The following is a 17,519-nucleotide window of genomic DNA, read 5'->3' on the forward strand; positions in this document are numbered from 1 at the left end:
TTTCAAGAGTCCAACATGAGAATTTTAATTAAACCTGTGCATTCAAACTACTTACATTGCATACTTAAATTGCCTTTGTATGTCAGACTTTGCCAAATGGTTTGTAGGAAAGTTGTGTGGAACTGCAGCTATTCCCAGTAGATACCCAGTTGTATGTAAAAATATCATAATGCATTCTTTTACAGAAGTGCATATCTTAAGTTATATTATACTGTGCCAAGGCTATTAGTAGAATGATCCAAACCAACTTCTGCTAAAGTCTCAGGAACATTATATATATATATTCTCATTTACTTTAGAACAGGAGAACTTTTCTTCTGCCCAGAAAATTAAAAATGTGTTTGTCGTGACATCCACACGTAGCAATGAGACCTACCAATTCCTAGAGCCGTCAGAAAACCTTTGTCTTCACATTTACTTTTAAATAGACCATGTTAGTAATGTTCAGGATTACAACAGTGAAAGGGCAATGACCAGTAATGAACTTGTTGCCCCAAACTCTGAAAAAGAGAAAATGAGTTTTAAGTCTAGCAGGCCAAAGTGAATCACTCTCGAGTGATTTCCTGTTTATACTTGCTTTAAAACAAACCATTTTCCTAACCTCCCCAGCGAACAGAATGATTAATAATGATTGCTGACTAATTCCCCAAGCAAAATACTTTACTTGTAGCAAAAGAGCCAAGTTACAAAACAAAATGATCAGCCATGTTTTTAAAAATGGGATCCCTCTGAGAAGAGCCAACTTAGACAATTTCAGCCATACAAAAGATGTGATCACAACAAAAGGAGCCAAGTCAGAAAAGAGTTAGCCAAGTAAAAGCAGACAGAATTATAGCCACATTTCTCTGCACAGATCCAACATGTAGATTTAGAAGATAACTATTACTCCAAATTGTATCTAGTTTAATTTGCCTGTTTGAATAGCTAACGCCTTGCAAACTTGCTCATTTGTAACAAAGATGGTTTGAAATGTAAGTTGTTTCTTAAATTCAGAGCTCATTAAAGGTATTAGACTGATCTCCTGGGCACTGGCGTTTTCATGTTTAGCCACCTGTAAGAAAGGAAGGAATAATGTGAACTACTGACACACATTGCTGGGTTCTAAATTAGCTGTAACCAGCCAGGGGGAAAAAGCCAGGTTTGTAGGAAAGTGGACAGTTCTGTGAAAACATCTACTCAGTGCACAATGGTCGTCAAAAGAAAAAAAGACAAAGAGAAAATGTTTGGCTATATAAAAACTAGTTTAGAAAATAATATTAGAAATATTGTAATGCCATTTTATAGACAAGCGATATGCTGTCACCTTGCGCACCATGTTCGGGTCTGGTCACCCTTGTCTTGAAAGTGAAACAACAGAAATAGAAGTGGTCTGGAGATTAGCAGAGGAAATGAAGTGCATACATGAAAAGATTTCCATCTGAGGAGAGACTAAAAAGATCAGGATGGTGTAGTTTGCAGAGGAGCCAATTAAGAAGGGACATGAGAGAGGCATATAAAATGACTGATTACGAGAAGATATATAAGACAGCACCTGATTTAATACAAGAATAAGGGATTTTCCAACAAATGTAAAAGACAAAGCTTCAAAAACGGAGAAAAGTTTTTACACAAAGCATAACAGGAAAGTTTGTGTGGATATACATGAAAATTTCCTTTCTCTGAGTAATAACGTCCACAGATTCATTATGTAGGATCCTCAGCCTATTTGCTGCTTTGGAGGAAGACTCAGACATGCCAGACATTGACAGGAAGAGGTTTGGTCCTGCCAGTTTGAGATAAACTTCCACAGCAAATGGTAACTGCCTGATAAAATGGTCTATATTGAATTCACTTCACAAATAACTCAAGATAGATATTACATATACTGCAGAGCTTAACTGTATACATTTATCAGCTAAACCAAAGGTCATATCAGATCTTTGTTTATAATAGAACAATCACTTTAGGTTGGGCTGGATCTTTGAAATTCATTGTGCTGAGAAAGGAAATTTTCAGGGAGACATGGAAAAAATGTCCTATTCTCATGTAATAGTGACCACATATTCGTTACGATGAGATCATAGGAATGAGATTCGTTACGATGCCTCAAGGGAGAGAGAGAATCTTATTAAGATTACATATAGATATTGATTTTTTTCTCTTTTACTGGAGGACTACAGATCGGAGCACTTTTGTCCCAAAGGCAGCATCAGCCAAGCTCAACTTGAACAAAGAGCATATGTGAACTGAACCATGTAGCTGCTTGGAAGATTCTCTCTTATAAGGCATGTGATTTCCATCTTCCTCATAAGGCTGTTATTCCCACAAGAAGACAGTTCTGATATTATCAACATAAATAGTTGTTTTTGTCTTGTAGACCCTGGAAAAGATAACCTTAACCAAATGGGATATTCTAGAACTGATGGACAAACCAAAGGCCAAAAACCTGCATTGGAAATGCTGTTGTCCCAAAATAAAGCATAGGTTTTTCCTATGGGATCAGTAAAGGGGGATAGAGAAGACGTTCCCCTATAGACAATGGGAAAATCCTCTATGTGATGAATGTCTGAGTAGATTTGGGTGTCCCCATCTTGGATTAGATATTTTCTGGGAATCTGTTGGAGGTATTCCAAGTTGAGCTCCTGCTGGATTTGTTTGTCATCAGGAACAGGAGATTTGTTTGTGATCAGGAATAGCATGCAGTAAAAGTCCCTGGGGTCTATTGCCCAACTCTGCACCAGATGACAGATAGTTTAATGACTATTCCCCATGTGATTTGTCTTCTTTTCTTCCTGTGACAGCCCTTGTAGCTCTCTACACAAAGCTCCCTCCAGAGGCTCCTGGGAAAAGGAGCTTGGGGGTTGAGAGATTTATCGCTGATGGGTGACAGGACATGGTCCTGAGCGAAGGTCCTATCTGGGAGCAGAGGGATTCTGCTGCAGTCATTAGGCTAACAATTTTCTCCCTTGTTGTAAACATGACTCCAGGCCTGCAGATCCAGAGTGTACTCTGAAGTTGACTGTTGCATGGGGTTTCCCATTTGGGCCAGGTTAATTGAGAAAAAAGACTGGGAGAGACCCTGGTTCAAGAGAAGAAAAAAGGGATGGGCTTGAGTGCCCATTACTGCATTCACTCTTATCCTCAGAAACAGAACTGAGACCAACATCCTCCATCTGTAGTCTTATTTGCAGAGGATGGAAATATGGTGCAGCTGTACTTAGATCATGGCTGGAATCATGGCCAACATTTGGGCACCACCTTTCTCTTTTCTTTAAAGGTACTCTGACTGAAAACTTATTGCATTGTCCTGGCTCCCCGTCTAGCTCCTCAGGGTTGCCCTTCCATTCCAGTCGTTTTTGAGGAGGCAGGAAATCTGTTCGGCAGAAAAGGAGAGAGATTGTGAACCACGCCCCACAGGATTCTCCTCTGAGGGACCTGTGACTGCACAAGGCTCTAAAATCTACATCCCTCACTAAGTGAATTGTCTTGCAGCCTGGGCTGAGCCGGTGTCCAGATGAGTTGCTGTGTTCTAATTGTCTAGACGCGGCTGGGAACGGTCACATAGTGAAAGTTTGTGTCAGCTGGTTTACCCAGCACCTGAATTCATCCTGATGAGGCTGATAAGTCTGGCTTTGCCTGGCGATGGAGCTGCGCAGAAGAGTGTGGGGCTGCTAGGCAGAGCTCCTCTGGGAATGGAGCTGTATAGTCTCTCTCTCCTCATGTGTATTCACTAGTTCTTGGTGCCTCCATTTTTTGGATGGATTTTTGAATTCATCTGGAGGTCTAGCAGCTCAGCCCCATTGCAAATCAGACCCATAGGATCCAGCTGGGTTCCCATAATTAGCACCTACTTCTAATCATTTAGGTTGAAGTAGGTAGCAGTGACTCTACACAAGAACAAATGACTCCAGCCATTTCAACCCCAAAATGTTCTCTCCTTCGTTGGAGGTTTTTAAGGCCCGGCTTGACAAAGCCCTGGCTGGGATGATTTAGTTGGGAATTGGTCCTGCTTTGAGCAGGGGGTTGGACTAGATGACCTCCTGAGGTCCCTTCCAACCCTGAGATTCTATGATTCTATGTGCGGTGCAGAGATGTCATAGCAGACCTGTAGCTTGGCCTTCTTTCTGGGTTTATTTTTCATCCCACACTGCACAAAGGACAGCAGTACTTTCTCGGAAGAATCTTCTGGCCATGGTCTAAGATAGGTTATTGTTCCAGTTGGATCACAGTATGGCAATTCATATGTTACTATAGCATAAATAGAGATAGTAAAATGTCCGGATGCTGCCTCGTTAGTATGCTTCAATCCTTTCCTAAAGCGACTGGGCTACTAGAAGAGAGAAGATGGTTTTGGTATCCATCCAAGGGACTCTCAAGCAGTGGTATTACAGAATGACACATTCAGTGATGTCTTTGATTAAGCAAGAATTTATTAGAGTATTTCACAGAGAACAAAGGGAATTTTTAAATGGTAACATACAATATATTGCTGTGCTAAATGCCCTACATAAGCTGGTTAATGTGCTGTACTAAGTTTTCATTTTACCTTTTAATTTCCCCTTTAAATCACTGGTTCACCACCACAGAAACAAACAAATAATTAGCAACTTTTACAATAATCAGCTTTCATAACTTTCACAAAATTACCCAGCATTTTAGATTTTCTTATAAGAATTCCTCTAGACAGGTGTCTAGTATCAACATTACAAGTGAAATCCCCCAGGCTATTCATATGCTGCCATAACACAACTCAGGAGAGCAGCACATAACAAAACAAAGAGGAACCTGCCATTTCAGAATCTTAATGGGTGGTGGATGAGGAAAGGAATGCTTTTTAGAAGCTTTTACAATGATGTTCCCCCCTCCACAGTATATTCTCAGCCAATATTTGTAAGTGATTCAATGGCTATGTAATTATGAAAAATAAAACAAAACAAAACACAGTTGCGAAACTTCAGGACCTCTACCAGAAAATTCTAACACAAAGGTTGTAGGTATACGTTATTTTAAGGAACGACTACCCAAGTATAGGGATGGAATGACTTTAGGAAACTGATATATAAAATTCAAGTACTGAAAAGTTACACGTTTTTAATATACATTTCTTACAAACTAAGAAAAAGAACGTTTTAAAATGAGTTTCTAACCAAAACCACACACTGCTTATTTTAAAAAGAATACAAATTGATATATAATAATAAAGTATGTAAAAACAAATTAAAAAGCAGCTACACTCCAATTAGGCACACCAAATAGGGACACCTGCACTCCAAAGATATTTCACAATCACTTCTTTTATTGTGATGTTACAGTTACTGAAATGATCAGTATACATGCTGTATATATTAGTTCATATGCTCCTAATATTTACTTATAAAGAATAACAACTATCTTCCTATCAGTAAACCATTCAGAACAACTGGGATGGAATATAGATGTTTCGTACCTACAATGGCTGCCTTAGCACAGTTTTCATTCATTTAAATAAGTTCCACAGCTATTTATCTGCACGTGTGTGTGTATACACACACACACATACATAGACACAAACCTCATAAACTCACTTTTCTCCTAAACTCTTTGGATAATTTGTCTTCATGCACCATTAAGTTTTGGAACTAACAGCAGCAAGTGGCATTAAGATCTATCCAGTAGGCCTGCTCCAAGAATATAGTAGGTGGTGATATCTTGAGCTCAGAATCAAATGAGTAAGTGGGAAATTTTGTGTTTCAAGTAATCCTTTAATATTAATAGAAATACTAGTAACATAACATACCTGAAAAAGAACATGAACAGAGCAGCTGTGATGCAGAACAAAAGGACCTATAAGAAGGAGAAAGAACATGATTACATAAGAAGGTTAGACTAACTCTATATCTAAATCTGTTTAGGATCAGAGGAGGCCTCACAGACATTAGAATGTGAAGTTTACCTTAATTTTCCATGTTGAATGGGCCTGATCCAAAGCCTATTGACGTCAACAGAAATAATCATCATTTCAGTAGGCTTTTAGTTCAGGCCCTCTATAAATGAATAAATAAAAATATAAAAGCTAGGTCAGGATGGTGCAATAACAAAAACAGCAAAGGAGGCAGAGTTTGAAATAATGTGAGATTAATTTCCTTCATGTAAAGTTTCACATAACCAACCATAGGATGAAATGTTCTACAATTCACTCAAATGGAAGGATACCAAGATTGCATGGAACAGAGATAAATTTAGCTCTGTGGGGGACAGTTGAGCAGAATATTTTTTTTACTGGTCTGAGAACATCACCTTCAAGACCACCCTAGAAATAGGAATTTGGAAGTTTTATCATTTCATTTTTAGTGTTTTCCATTTGGAAATAATACAGAGCACAGTATATACAGTGTAATTATTCAGACATATCTTACAAATACTTACAGGCAACTTTCCCCCTTTTTAAAGTACCATAATGTAAATATACTAAAGGCCTAGAAGACTCTATAAGGAAAGATTAAATAAAACTGAAATGGTAACATGAGGGGAGAAAGTGAATGCATATCATTAAATTATTATAGGCCTTTCACAAGTGACCTGATAACTTTGCTTATCTTAGTTTCTCCATCAGGGCCATTTTAGACGACTCTTTAAGATAGTCAGCACAGGAAGGAAAAAATATCTAATTTCCATCTGAGTGTCCACTAAGACAGGAATGTTGACCTTAGGATAGCAAAATCCACAGTCATTTTTAGCATTTAATGAACTTTAGTGGGAACACTTGAGATTTGGCATTTAGAACTGTTACCAGTCATTTCCACATGACAGGGATACGGCTTCCAAACTTTCACTATGCTAGTATAGCATATTTTATTTTTAAAGTGCTTTACAAACATTACTTTTACTGTTATTCAAGCAAATTGGGTTTAAGGAGGAATTTATTAGCAAGTTTCCAAACATTTTTCTTTTGTTTCCTTTTAAAGGTTGTCAGAAGCAGCACACAATATTCAGGATTGCCTTTTAGACATTCGAAGCAAAATTCTTTGTCCATGGAAGTCAATGGCAAAACTCCCATTGGCTGCAACGGGGCTAAGATTTCACCACAGAAGAGGGATTTTCTCCCGTCCGCTGTCACTGTAAAAGGGCCAGTTGAGTCCCATGTCGAGCCAGGGAAGAATTCCCTCTAGTGTAGGCTTTGCACAAAGCAGTTTACACTGTTCTATGAGGCTTCTGCCACAAACCCCAGCATAGGGGGCATGTCATAGGCACAGGCAGGGTTGCAGTATATGCTGAGGGCAGGGCTGTATTACACAGTACTGTGGGGAACCTGGGCAACACTATCAACCATAGGACATTGTAACTTAGGCAGCCCTATAGGGCTGTATACAATACTCTGGAGCCCTCACAGGTCCCTGTAATTGCCCACAACTGGGAGGACATAAAAATGGCTTAGTTCCCTGTGCCTCCTAGAGATGCAAGTTTTGTGCTGTGCCTCTGCACCCCAGGAACTTCTGGCCTCTTCTGGATTGCAAACTTCTCGTGAGGCACTCAAACACTGCCGATGGCTGCCATTTAAAAACAAGTAAACTTACAGAGAATATTATGTTTGGACACAATGTTATCCAAAAGATATGGACAAATTGCAGGGATTTCAGAAGGGAGCTATGTAGGGTGAGCATACGTCCCGTTTTGGCCGAGACAGTCCCTTTTTTAGGCCCTGTCCCAGCTGGCCCAACTTTTTTGACAAAACTGGGCATTTGTCCCATTTGCTCTGCTAACTGATCACCAGCTGGCAAGAGCAAACGGGACAAATGCAGAGTTTTGCCAAAAAAATGGGGTGGGAACCCTAGCAGGATGCAGAGGAACATGCAGGAGGTGGGGGGAGGGGGCAAGTGACAATGCCAGCCCTGCGGTGGAGGGTGGGCTAGGGGCAGTGTCTCAGGCTGACCTGACCTGCATGCAGGGAGGAGAGGGGGGCGTTGAGAAGCCAAGTGCACGGGCAGGCGGGTGCTGGGGAGCCTCGGGGGGAGCTCGGACCATCAGCTCCGTGTGCGGGCTTGGACAACCAACCCCGTGTGCAGGGGGAAGGGGTTTTCGGGGGAGGGGAGGGGGATCACGGGTAGACAGCGGGGGGAGGGGAGGAGGGTCACCCTAGAGCTATGAATATTTTCAAGAAGCAAGAGAAGAGGTTGAAACAGCTAAATAAGAGGGAGAATAGTGAGTTAGGGTGCTGCATGGAGGTATAAAAGACCTTTTCCGTAACTGGTGTTCTTCAAGATGTGTTGCTCATGTCTATTTCACAATAGGTGTGCAAGCTCGCCACGTGTACCGGTGCTGGAAGCTTTTTCCCTAGCAGTACCCATAGAGGAGCACCCTAGCGATCCCTGGAGTGGCGCTGCTATGGTGCGGTATAAGGAGCGCTGTGTGCTCCCCACACCCTCAGTTCCTTCTTGCCAGATAACTCTGACAGAGGGGAAGGAGGGCAGGATGTGGAATAGACATGAGCAACGCATCTTGAAGAACACCAGTTACGGAAAAGGTAACTGTCTTTTCTTCTTCGATTGATTGCTCATGTGTATTCCACAATAGGTGATTCCAAGCTATATCTGTTGAGGGTGGGAAGGAGTTCACAAACTCTCGGGACGGAGAACGGCCCTGCTGAACCCAGTGTCTGCCCTGATCTGAGAGACAATTGCATAATGCGAGGTGAACGTGTGAACTGAAGACCACCTGGCAGCCCTACCATGTCCTGAATGGGTAGATGGGCCCAAAAGGTAGCCGACAAGGTCTGCGCCCTAGTTGAGTGTGCCTTCACAATTGGTGGCGGAGGGATTCCCACCAGGTTGTAACAGGTATGGATGCACGAGGTGATCCATCTGGAGAGCCGCTGAGTGGAGATCGGCCGACTTTTCATGCGCTCTGCCGAGGCGATGAACAGTTGTGAGGACTTTCTGAACAGCTTAGTCTGCTCCAGGTAAAAAGCCAGAGCCCGTCTCACATCCAGCGTGTGGAGGCTCCTAACTGGATACTTGGGGCAGAGGACCGGCAGAAAAATGTCCTGACCCATGTGATAGGCGGAGACCACCTTCGGGAGGACCAAAGGGTGTGGGCGGAGCTGGACCTTATAATTATGAAACACCGTGTATGGGGGCTTGGAGGTCAGAGCCCTGAGTTCTGAGATCTGCCTAGCCGATGTGATTGCAACCACGAAGGCCACCTTCCACGAGAGGTGTGACCAGGAGCATATGGCTAGAGGCTCAAACAGGGGCCCCATGAGATGGGCCAACACCAGGTTTAGGTCCCACTGTGGGACTGGGGGCCTAACATACGAGAAGAGACAATCCAACCCCTTAAGGAATCGGCCAGTCATAGCATGGGAGAATACCGTATGGCCCTGCACCAGCGGATGGAAGGCCGATATGGCCACCAGTGCACCTTGACCACCCCAATAAACTCTATGCGTTGTACCGGGACTAACGTGGACTTGGTGTTGTTCACCAACGGGCCCAAAGTGGTGCACGTGGACAGAAGAAGCACCACGTGACCTGCACCTGCGACCGGGAGCTGCCCTTGACCAACTAGTTATCCAGATAGGGGAAGATCTAGACCCCCCAGTGCCTGAGGTAGGCCGCCACCACCGACATACACTTCATGAATACCCTGGGAGCAGTGGACAGGCCAAACGGGAGGACTGTAAATTGGTAGTGTTCCTGCCCAGCTGTGAAATGGAGGAAGCATCTATGCCCCTCGAATATATGAATGTGGAAGTACGCGTCCTGCAGATCGAGGGCGGTGTACCAGTCCCCGGGATCCAGGGAGGGGATGATGGAGGCCAGGGAGACCATGCAGAACTTGAGCTTCACCATGTACTGGTTCAGGCCTCGCAGGTCCAAGATGCGCCTGAACCCCCCTTTGGCCTTCGGGATAAGGAAATAGCGGGAGTAGTACCCCTTGTCTTTGAACTCCCCCAGTAACGCTTCCACCGCTCCTAGGCCCAGAGCCGCCCACCTCCTGCTCAAGCAGAGGGTTCCCCCAGGAGGGACAGGGGCTGGGGGTGGTGGTGGTTGGGTGGGGAGGAAGTAAACTGGAGGGTGTAGCCCCGGGAGATGGTGTTGAGGACCCATCGGTCCGAGGTCAGCCGCGACCACTCCAGGAGGAAAGCACACAACCGATTGGAGAAGGGAAGCTTCATTGAGGGTGGATCCCCGGTGAGAACTGGCAGGGCGCCCCTGGATGTCCTGTCAAAACCGCCTTTTCCCCATTTGCTTGCCCTTGTAGGACCCAGGCTGGGGGGGCAGGCCGAGACTGCCTCTGTGGGCGCTTCTTATAGTGCTGCGACTTCTTATAAGCGGTCTCGTACTTTGACTGGGTGGCCTGCGCGGGAGTCTACTGCGGTTTGAACTTAAGTTTAGCCGGAGCCGGATTGCTCCCGGCGCTGCCGCTCCTCCCGGTCCAGAGACAGTGGCAGGTTGTATGTCAGCCCACATAGAGACTCAGTCTGGAGACTCGTGCGGGAGTCTTTCAGGCCAGTTTTGTATCCACTTGTTCTGCAAACAGAGCTTTGTTGTCAAACAGGAGGTCCTGCAGGGAGGTCTGCGCCTTACTGGACAACCTAGAGAACAGGAGCCATGACGCCCTTCTCATGGACACTGCGGAGACCATGGACCGTGTGGCCGTGGCCGCTGCATCCGAAGCTGCCTGCAGGGTTGCCCTGGCAGCTGCTGTGCCCTCCTCCACCAGAACTTTGAACTCCTTCCTGTAACGCTCCTGGAGGGAGTCCTCGAACTTGGGCAGGGAGCCCCACAGATTGAACTCATACCGGCCCATGAGAGCCTGGTGGTTCGCCACCCGTAACTAGAAGCTTGAGGACGAATACATTTTTCTTCCAAATGAGTCCAGCCTCCTTGAATCTTTATTTTTCGGGGTATGGGCTGGTTGACCCTGATGTACTCTGTGGTTGACCGATTTGACAACCAGGGAGTTAAGAGCAGGGTGGGTGTATAAGTATTCATGCCCCTTGGTGGGTACAAAATACTTGCGTTCTGCTCTCTTAGAGATGGGGGCCAATGAGGCTGGGGTGTGCCACAGGGCATTTGAAATTTTCACCACCCCTTCATGGAGGGGCAAGGCCACTCTGCCCGATGCCTAGGAAGACAGTACATTAAACAGGGAGTCTGAGGCTCTTCCGTCTCCTCTGCTTGGAGGTGGAGGGTTGATGACACCCTTTTTAAGAGCTCTTGGTGGGTCCTAAAGTCCTCCTGTGGGACGGAGGGAGGAGGGGCCATAATCGGAGGAAGCTGGTGCGGTACTTTGTGTGTCCACTGGCACCGGAGGGTCCACCACCTGGTCGGTCTCCTGGCACGGTGTTGAGGATGTATGTCTCACAGACTCCTTCCTTGGAGGTTTGGAGAGGGAGGCCGATGGTCCTTCTGAGGCTCTGGTCACCGAGCAAGCCCCCATTGGGGGCTGCGTCGGGGGCAACGGTGCCCACTGGTACCATTGGGCCGGCCACAGGGCCCGATGCCACTGCACCTGCTGTGACACCGGTGGAGCCAGCTGTTCGGCCTGGCTTTCCTGGCCCATTGATGGAAAACTACGAAGGGAGGCTGGGCTGACATACAACCTGCCACTGTCTCAAGACCGGGAGGAGCGGCGGCACCGGGAGCAATGCCTACCACGAGACCGCGATCCCATAAGAACATAAGAATGGCCATACTGGGTTAGACCAAAGGTCCATCCAGCCCAGTATCCTGTCTACCGACAGTGGCCAATGCCAGGTGCCCCAGAGGGAGTGAACCTAACAGGTAACGATCAAGTGATCTCTCTCCTACCATCCATCTCCACCCTCTGACAAACAGAGGCTAGAGACACCATTCCTTACCCATCCTGGCTAATAGCCATTAATGGACTTAACCTCCATGAATTTATCTAGTTCTCTTTTAAACCCTGTTATAGTCCTAGCCTTCACAACCTCCTTAGGAAAGGAGTTCCACAGGTTGACTGTGCGCTGTGTGAAGAACTTCCTTTTATTTGTTTTAAACCTGCTGCCCATTAATTTCATTTGGTGGCCCCCAGTTCTTATATTATGGAAACAAGTAAATAACTTTTCCTTATTCACTTTCTCCACACCACTCATGATTTTATATACCTCTATCATATCCCCCCTTAGTCTCCTCTTTTCCAAGCTGAAAAGTCCTAATCTCTCCTCATCTGGGACCCGTTCCAAACCCCTAATCATTTTAGTTGCCCTTTTCTGAACTTTTTCTAATGCCAGTATATCTTTTTTGAGATGAGGAGACCACATCTGTACGCAGCATTCAAGATGTGGGTGTATCATGGATTTATATAAGGGCAATAAGATATTCTCCGTCTTATTCTCTCACTTTTTGAATGATTCCTAACATCCTGTTTGCTTTTTTGACTGCCGCTGCACACTTCATGGATGTCTTCAGAGAACTATCCACGATGACTCCAAGATCTCTTTCCTGATTAGTTGTAGCTGATTAGTTGTAGCTCCTGACATGGAGGACTGGTACCGTCAGTAACAGCTGCTCTGTAATCGGCTCCGGCGGGTGGACCCACGACGGCGAAATGCCGGCGATCGACGCCCGGGGCTGCGGAGGCAGTGCTGTGGCAGGGTCCTGGAGTGGGACAACAAACGGGAACTACGTCAACGTTCGTGCCGTGACTGGCTGCTATAGCCCCTCCGAGACGAGGACTTTTGGCGTTGTCTACCTCGGTCCCGTCGGTGTTCGCTCCTCAAGACAGAGTGGTGCCGAGAGTCTTGGTCAGACGGAACCCAACCTGACAGCCTGGTGGGCGTCGAGGGTGATCCACGTGGACTTTGCCCTGAATGGACACTGGGTGGCAAACGGCGTCGGGAACGTTCCCTCGACCGAGACCAGTACCGAGTCAGGGGTGACTGTGGAGATCCCAGTGGTGGCTTGCCTCTGGAGCGCGATGCCGACATTGGCAGTGCTCCTGGTATCGGCATGGACATAACATCCCGGGCCGCCTGCAGGGCCTCCCGTGTGGAGGGCATCCAGACATCCAGGAAGGCCTGCTCCAAATAGGCTGGGCTATTCCACTCGACTTGCGTCGGAGGCCTAGAGGTCAGTGGGGATAGAGGACTGCCCAACATGGGGTTAGCCTCTGTCCTGCGTTTACTCCGGTGCTGCGGCAAAGAAGGCCTCTTCCTAGCCTTCTTGGCATGACCCGTGGACGGGGAGCGATGCTGACTAGTCGATGGCGCCGTAGGGTCACCGTGCATCGACACTGTGGTGCCTGGTGCCGACTTGGAGTGGCGCGCCGGAACCGCGGTCAGCGCCCACTCCATTAGAATAGCTCGGCGCCTGATGTCCCTTTCTCTTCTTGGTCCGAGGCTTAAATGACTTGCAAATCATTTCACACTAAATCATTTGGGTTTCCCCCAAACAGCAAAAACAGTCTGTGTGCGGATCACTCACTGGCATAGATTGCCCACAAGTGTCGCACGACTTAAAACCCGGGGCATGGGGCATGCCCTGGCCCAGGTGCTCAAGCTAAACTAAACTAACTAACTACAGGTACCATACACTGAACAAACAAGCAGTTTTGGGGATGAGCTACAGCAGAGCTGGAGCAGAGCAGTTCCGAAGCACCGTCGCTGGCGGCAAGAATGAACTGAGGGTGGGGGGAGCGTACAGCGCCCTTATACCGCGCCATGGAGGCGCCACTCCAGGGGTCGCTAGGGCGCTCCCCTGTGGGTACTGCTGGGGGAAAAACTTCCGGCACTGGTGCACGTGGCGAGCATGCACACCTATTGTGGAATACACATGAGCAATCACTCGAAGAAGAACTAGAAGAATGTGATAAAACTTAAAAAGGAGAAAATTAAGCTGAATATCAGGAAAAACTGAAATCTACTAAGCTCTGGAAAACGGAAACCATGCAGTCCCCACTGCTTGGGACTTCTATCAATTAGACTGGCCAAGATACTGTAAAATGTAGAGTAGTGAGCTATCTTCTAACTTATTAGTCTTCTTCTCTAATTTGCATTATGACTTTGCTTTGGTTGTGTTCTTAAATAAAGAATTTGTACCACATCTCAAGTCACACTGTCGATAAAACAGTGTGGTAAAATGATAAGGATTTGTTTCAGTTTCGTAACTAGCTTGCTCAAACCAGAAGCATACTTACATTTATGACTAAAGTACTTCATTTCTGCAGTTAATGAAACTACTGTTGCACATATAAACACTGCACTTCTGGTGAGTACCTGCATCTTCCCCTAGCATATTTTCACTGCTACCTCTCGGCATAGTCCCATACAGAATTTCCATCCACATGTGCTGTCACAGTTGTAGCTCAGCATGCTGGCAAAAGTTAATTATTTTGTTTTAGCAGCAGTGATGATATTGGCAGCAGTTCAGTTTGTTACAAGGTCTGTTTGATCCCGAACAGCCAACTGGGGAGCATGTCATTAGATAAAGACTGCTGTTCAGATGTATCGTCTAGAAGTACTCTGCTGATTTTAGATTAAAATATCATTGTTGATTTTCACCTACATTGTCTGAGAAAATTTTTAGTATATATGCACTATTTCACTGACGATTTATACTGAAATTCTGTAGTGAAATTACTTCAAATAAATATAAAGTCCCCTTTATGAAAATCTGCTTCTAGGTCACCTCCACGTCGTATTCTGTTCTAATCTAATCTTTACAGTTTGCCAGCTTCATAAAGTAAACTCCTCTCTCATTATCACACTCACCTTGGGAAATAAGCACAAAGTGACGTAAAAGAGATTAAACTACAAAAGACCTTAATATAAAGCAGTTGGGAGCCAAAGTAAAACTCCCTTAATTCACAAGGAATATTGTAATACTTAGGTAATTGAAGTCAATACCCAATTTATTATGCAACCAAGCTATAACCTGATGGGTCAGATCTTTCCCCTACTCATTTGAAATATAGTTACAAAGAGGAGCCTTCTTTTGAAGGCTAAATTTCTGTGCAAAGTAGCTTATGATGCAAATACCAAAACGGACATATGTAGATAGGGAAATGTACAGTAATAACTTCCTCCAATTTTACAGAAATAGTTTGCATTAATCAGTTGGTAGTAGACTTACAGTAAGGAGGAAATCCTGGTCTTATTGAAATCGGTGGCAAAACTCCCACTGACTTCAATAGGGACAGATTTCACACTAAATATTAAATATGCTGTTAATTAAGAGGACATCATCAACTCAAAAATCACACTGTGTGAAAAGTTTCAGAGTAGCAGCCGTGTTAGTCTGTGCTCTAATAAATTTGTTAGTCTCTAAGGTGCCACTGTGTGAAAACATATCTACTAATGTTTTTAGTAACGTGGGAAGATTATCACAAGGAATTAGAGGAAAAAAATGCCTTTTTGTTTACTGTGTGTTTAATTGATTTCACTGATCCTGATCCTAATGAAGTTACTCACATAAATAAGTATGATTCAGCCAAAGGGTTACAAAGTCAGGCCCTTAGTTTCACTTGTTTGTGAGCATTGGGGGACAGAAAAATATTTTTTAAAACAGGAACCATAAAAAAACCCTGAAAGTGACAAGGGACTCTAGTATGACAGGCATCCCCTGAAACTACTTTTAACTATTTCTTTAAAAAAAAAGCTGACTAGATTTCAAGATCATTGTGTCCTATTAATGTGTTTTATCTCTGCACCTGCACTTAGAAATGTTTGATGAACACGGTTTATAAATATGTTAGATTACATTTTATACATAAGCTGATTGTATTTTAAAAGTTTCCTTCATTTTGTGAACAAACAAAACAAAGAAATAGTTGTGGGACTGCAAAATGAGCTATGCCCACACACAGAGATGCCTGAAGTAACCTCTAAACCACAAGGGAAAAAATTGGTTTTAGAATATTATTTAAAATAACAAACACCTCTCTGGATACTGTTTTTAAGGGAAAGATGTGGGAATTAAATCAAAACACATGGCATCCCTGAATGAAATGGACGAAAAACCCTTCCAACTTATAAAGTTTGGTTATGACCAGAGTCATAGATTGCCTAGGATTTAGCAGCAAGAGCAAATCCATTTTCACATATCCGCAGCTACCACATTAATAATTTCAACTGGAGAGTGATTCAGGGCTGCAAACATTAACCAATGTTTTATGCCTGAGCAATTGGAATGTTTACAATAAGATGACAAAGTCTCACACATAAGGTAACCCCAAGGGAGATATTTTACAGAATGTATCCTTCATTTCCTATTACTGCCATATATTTTATTAATCCTCTTGTTATTCTGCAGCTTGTGTGTTTACACAGAAGTAGTTTTGCTTCCTGACAACATTAATGTTTTTAAACATTAATACGTTCTCATAAGAGTCTAAAAAAATAAACAGTAAAAATTGTTCCCGTCATAATTGAAGCCATTGTTAAATGAAAAAGGAAAAGGCTAACGCAGTGCTCCAACAAAACAAAACCAATGCCCTCTGTGGATTTAAAATTGAACATTCATACAATCTATTAAGTGAAAAACGTGAAATGTTTAATTATCTAAGAGGTAAAAATATGTATAATATTTTCTATATTAATATTCTCTCAAAAATGCAAAGAATGAACATATATAACCAAATAATCACATATGTCAATCAAGTACATTGGCTCCCAGGCTGAATTTGTAGGGCTAGTGATTAGAAGCAGGTAATCCCATGTATTTTATGGGACTTTTTTCACCAGTATAAAAGCACATAATATATCGATTTAAAAAGTGAGTATTTTTGACTTATAATTAATCTATGTTATCATTAAGATTTATGACAACTAAGAGGAATTAGCAAAGTATTGCTTTACTCTTGATTGAAATTGTATATGGCTTTGCCTACCAAAACCATTCACTTTTCCTATTTACCTTCTGTAGCCAATATAAGTGACTTAAATACAGCCTAAAATACTTAGGCAAATGGACAATGGGGAAGTAATCCAATGACAAAATAAAGATAATAAACCAGGCTGATGAAAATTTACTGGGCAATGAGATGAGGGTTCTCATGAGAGGGTGAAGTGAGAAAGAAAGTAGATAGAAAAACGTGAGGATAACCATTCAACACCTAAAAAAGTGTTGTCCCATAGTGAGATTTTCAGCAGGAAATATAAAATTATTTCCTGAAGCATGACTTATGGAACTCACACAAGAATAATATGTGAAGCAAAATCTTACTAATCCTACAATAATTGTTGTAATTGCCACAGGGGTGCTATGAAATTGCAAATGGGAAAGGAAGTGGATCGATAAAATTTACTGTACCCCTCATTCAACAAATATGAATTTTCAAAATCTCCTGCCTTATTTTCAGACAACCTTCAGGGCCAGAAAAAACACAGAAAATTACCTGCATTAGTCAAAAGAAGCACATGCAATATGTACTTTGCAGCCAGCATTCTCAATAACTACAAAACAACAAATATATTAAAGCAAAATTCAAATTTCAAAATTGACTGCAATCTTGAAAAGGGAAAAATACCAAATATATAAATAATATAATTCTGTATTTTGAGTGAATTAAAGTTGAAAAATTGTATCCAGCGGGCCGGA

General features: G+C 43.7%; 1 protein-coding gene across 12 annotated transcripts in view; it reads right to left on the minus strand.

Moving 5' to 3' along the window:
- Nucleotides 1–17,519, minus strand: part of TMEM135 (transmembrane protein 135) — a 378,153-nt gene that overhangs the window by 96,442 nt on the left and 264,192 nt on the right. For 7 of the 12 annotated variants that reach the window (XM_065581685.1, XM_065581681.1, XM_065581682.1 and 4 more), the window contains 2 exons: nt 5,912–5,947; nt 5,756–5,802 (listed from right to left, as the gene is read on the minus strand). In XM_065581685.1, coding sequence (XP_065437757.1) covers nt 5,756–5,802; nt 5,912–5,947 — 83 coding nt within the window. The remainder of the gene's footprint in view (nt 1–5,755; nt 5,803–5,911; nt 5,948–17,519) is intronic. The other 5 variants (XM_042855993.2, XM_065581687.1, XM_005287516.5 and 2 more) reach the window with 1 other exon arrangement.

This window comes from Chrysemys picta, chromosome 1 (assembly GCF_011386835.1).
Source record: "Chrysemys picta bellii isolate R12L10 chromosome 1, ASM1138683v2, whole genome shotgun sequence".
NCBI lineage: Eukaryota > Metazoa > Chordata > Testudines > Emydidae > Chrysemys > Chrysemys picta.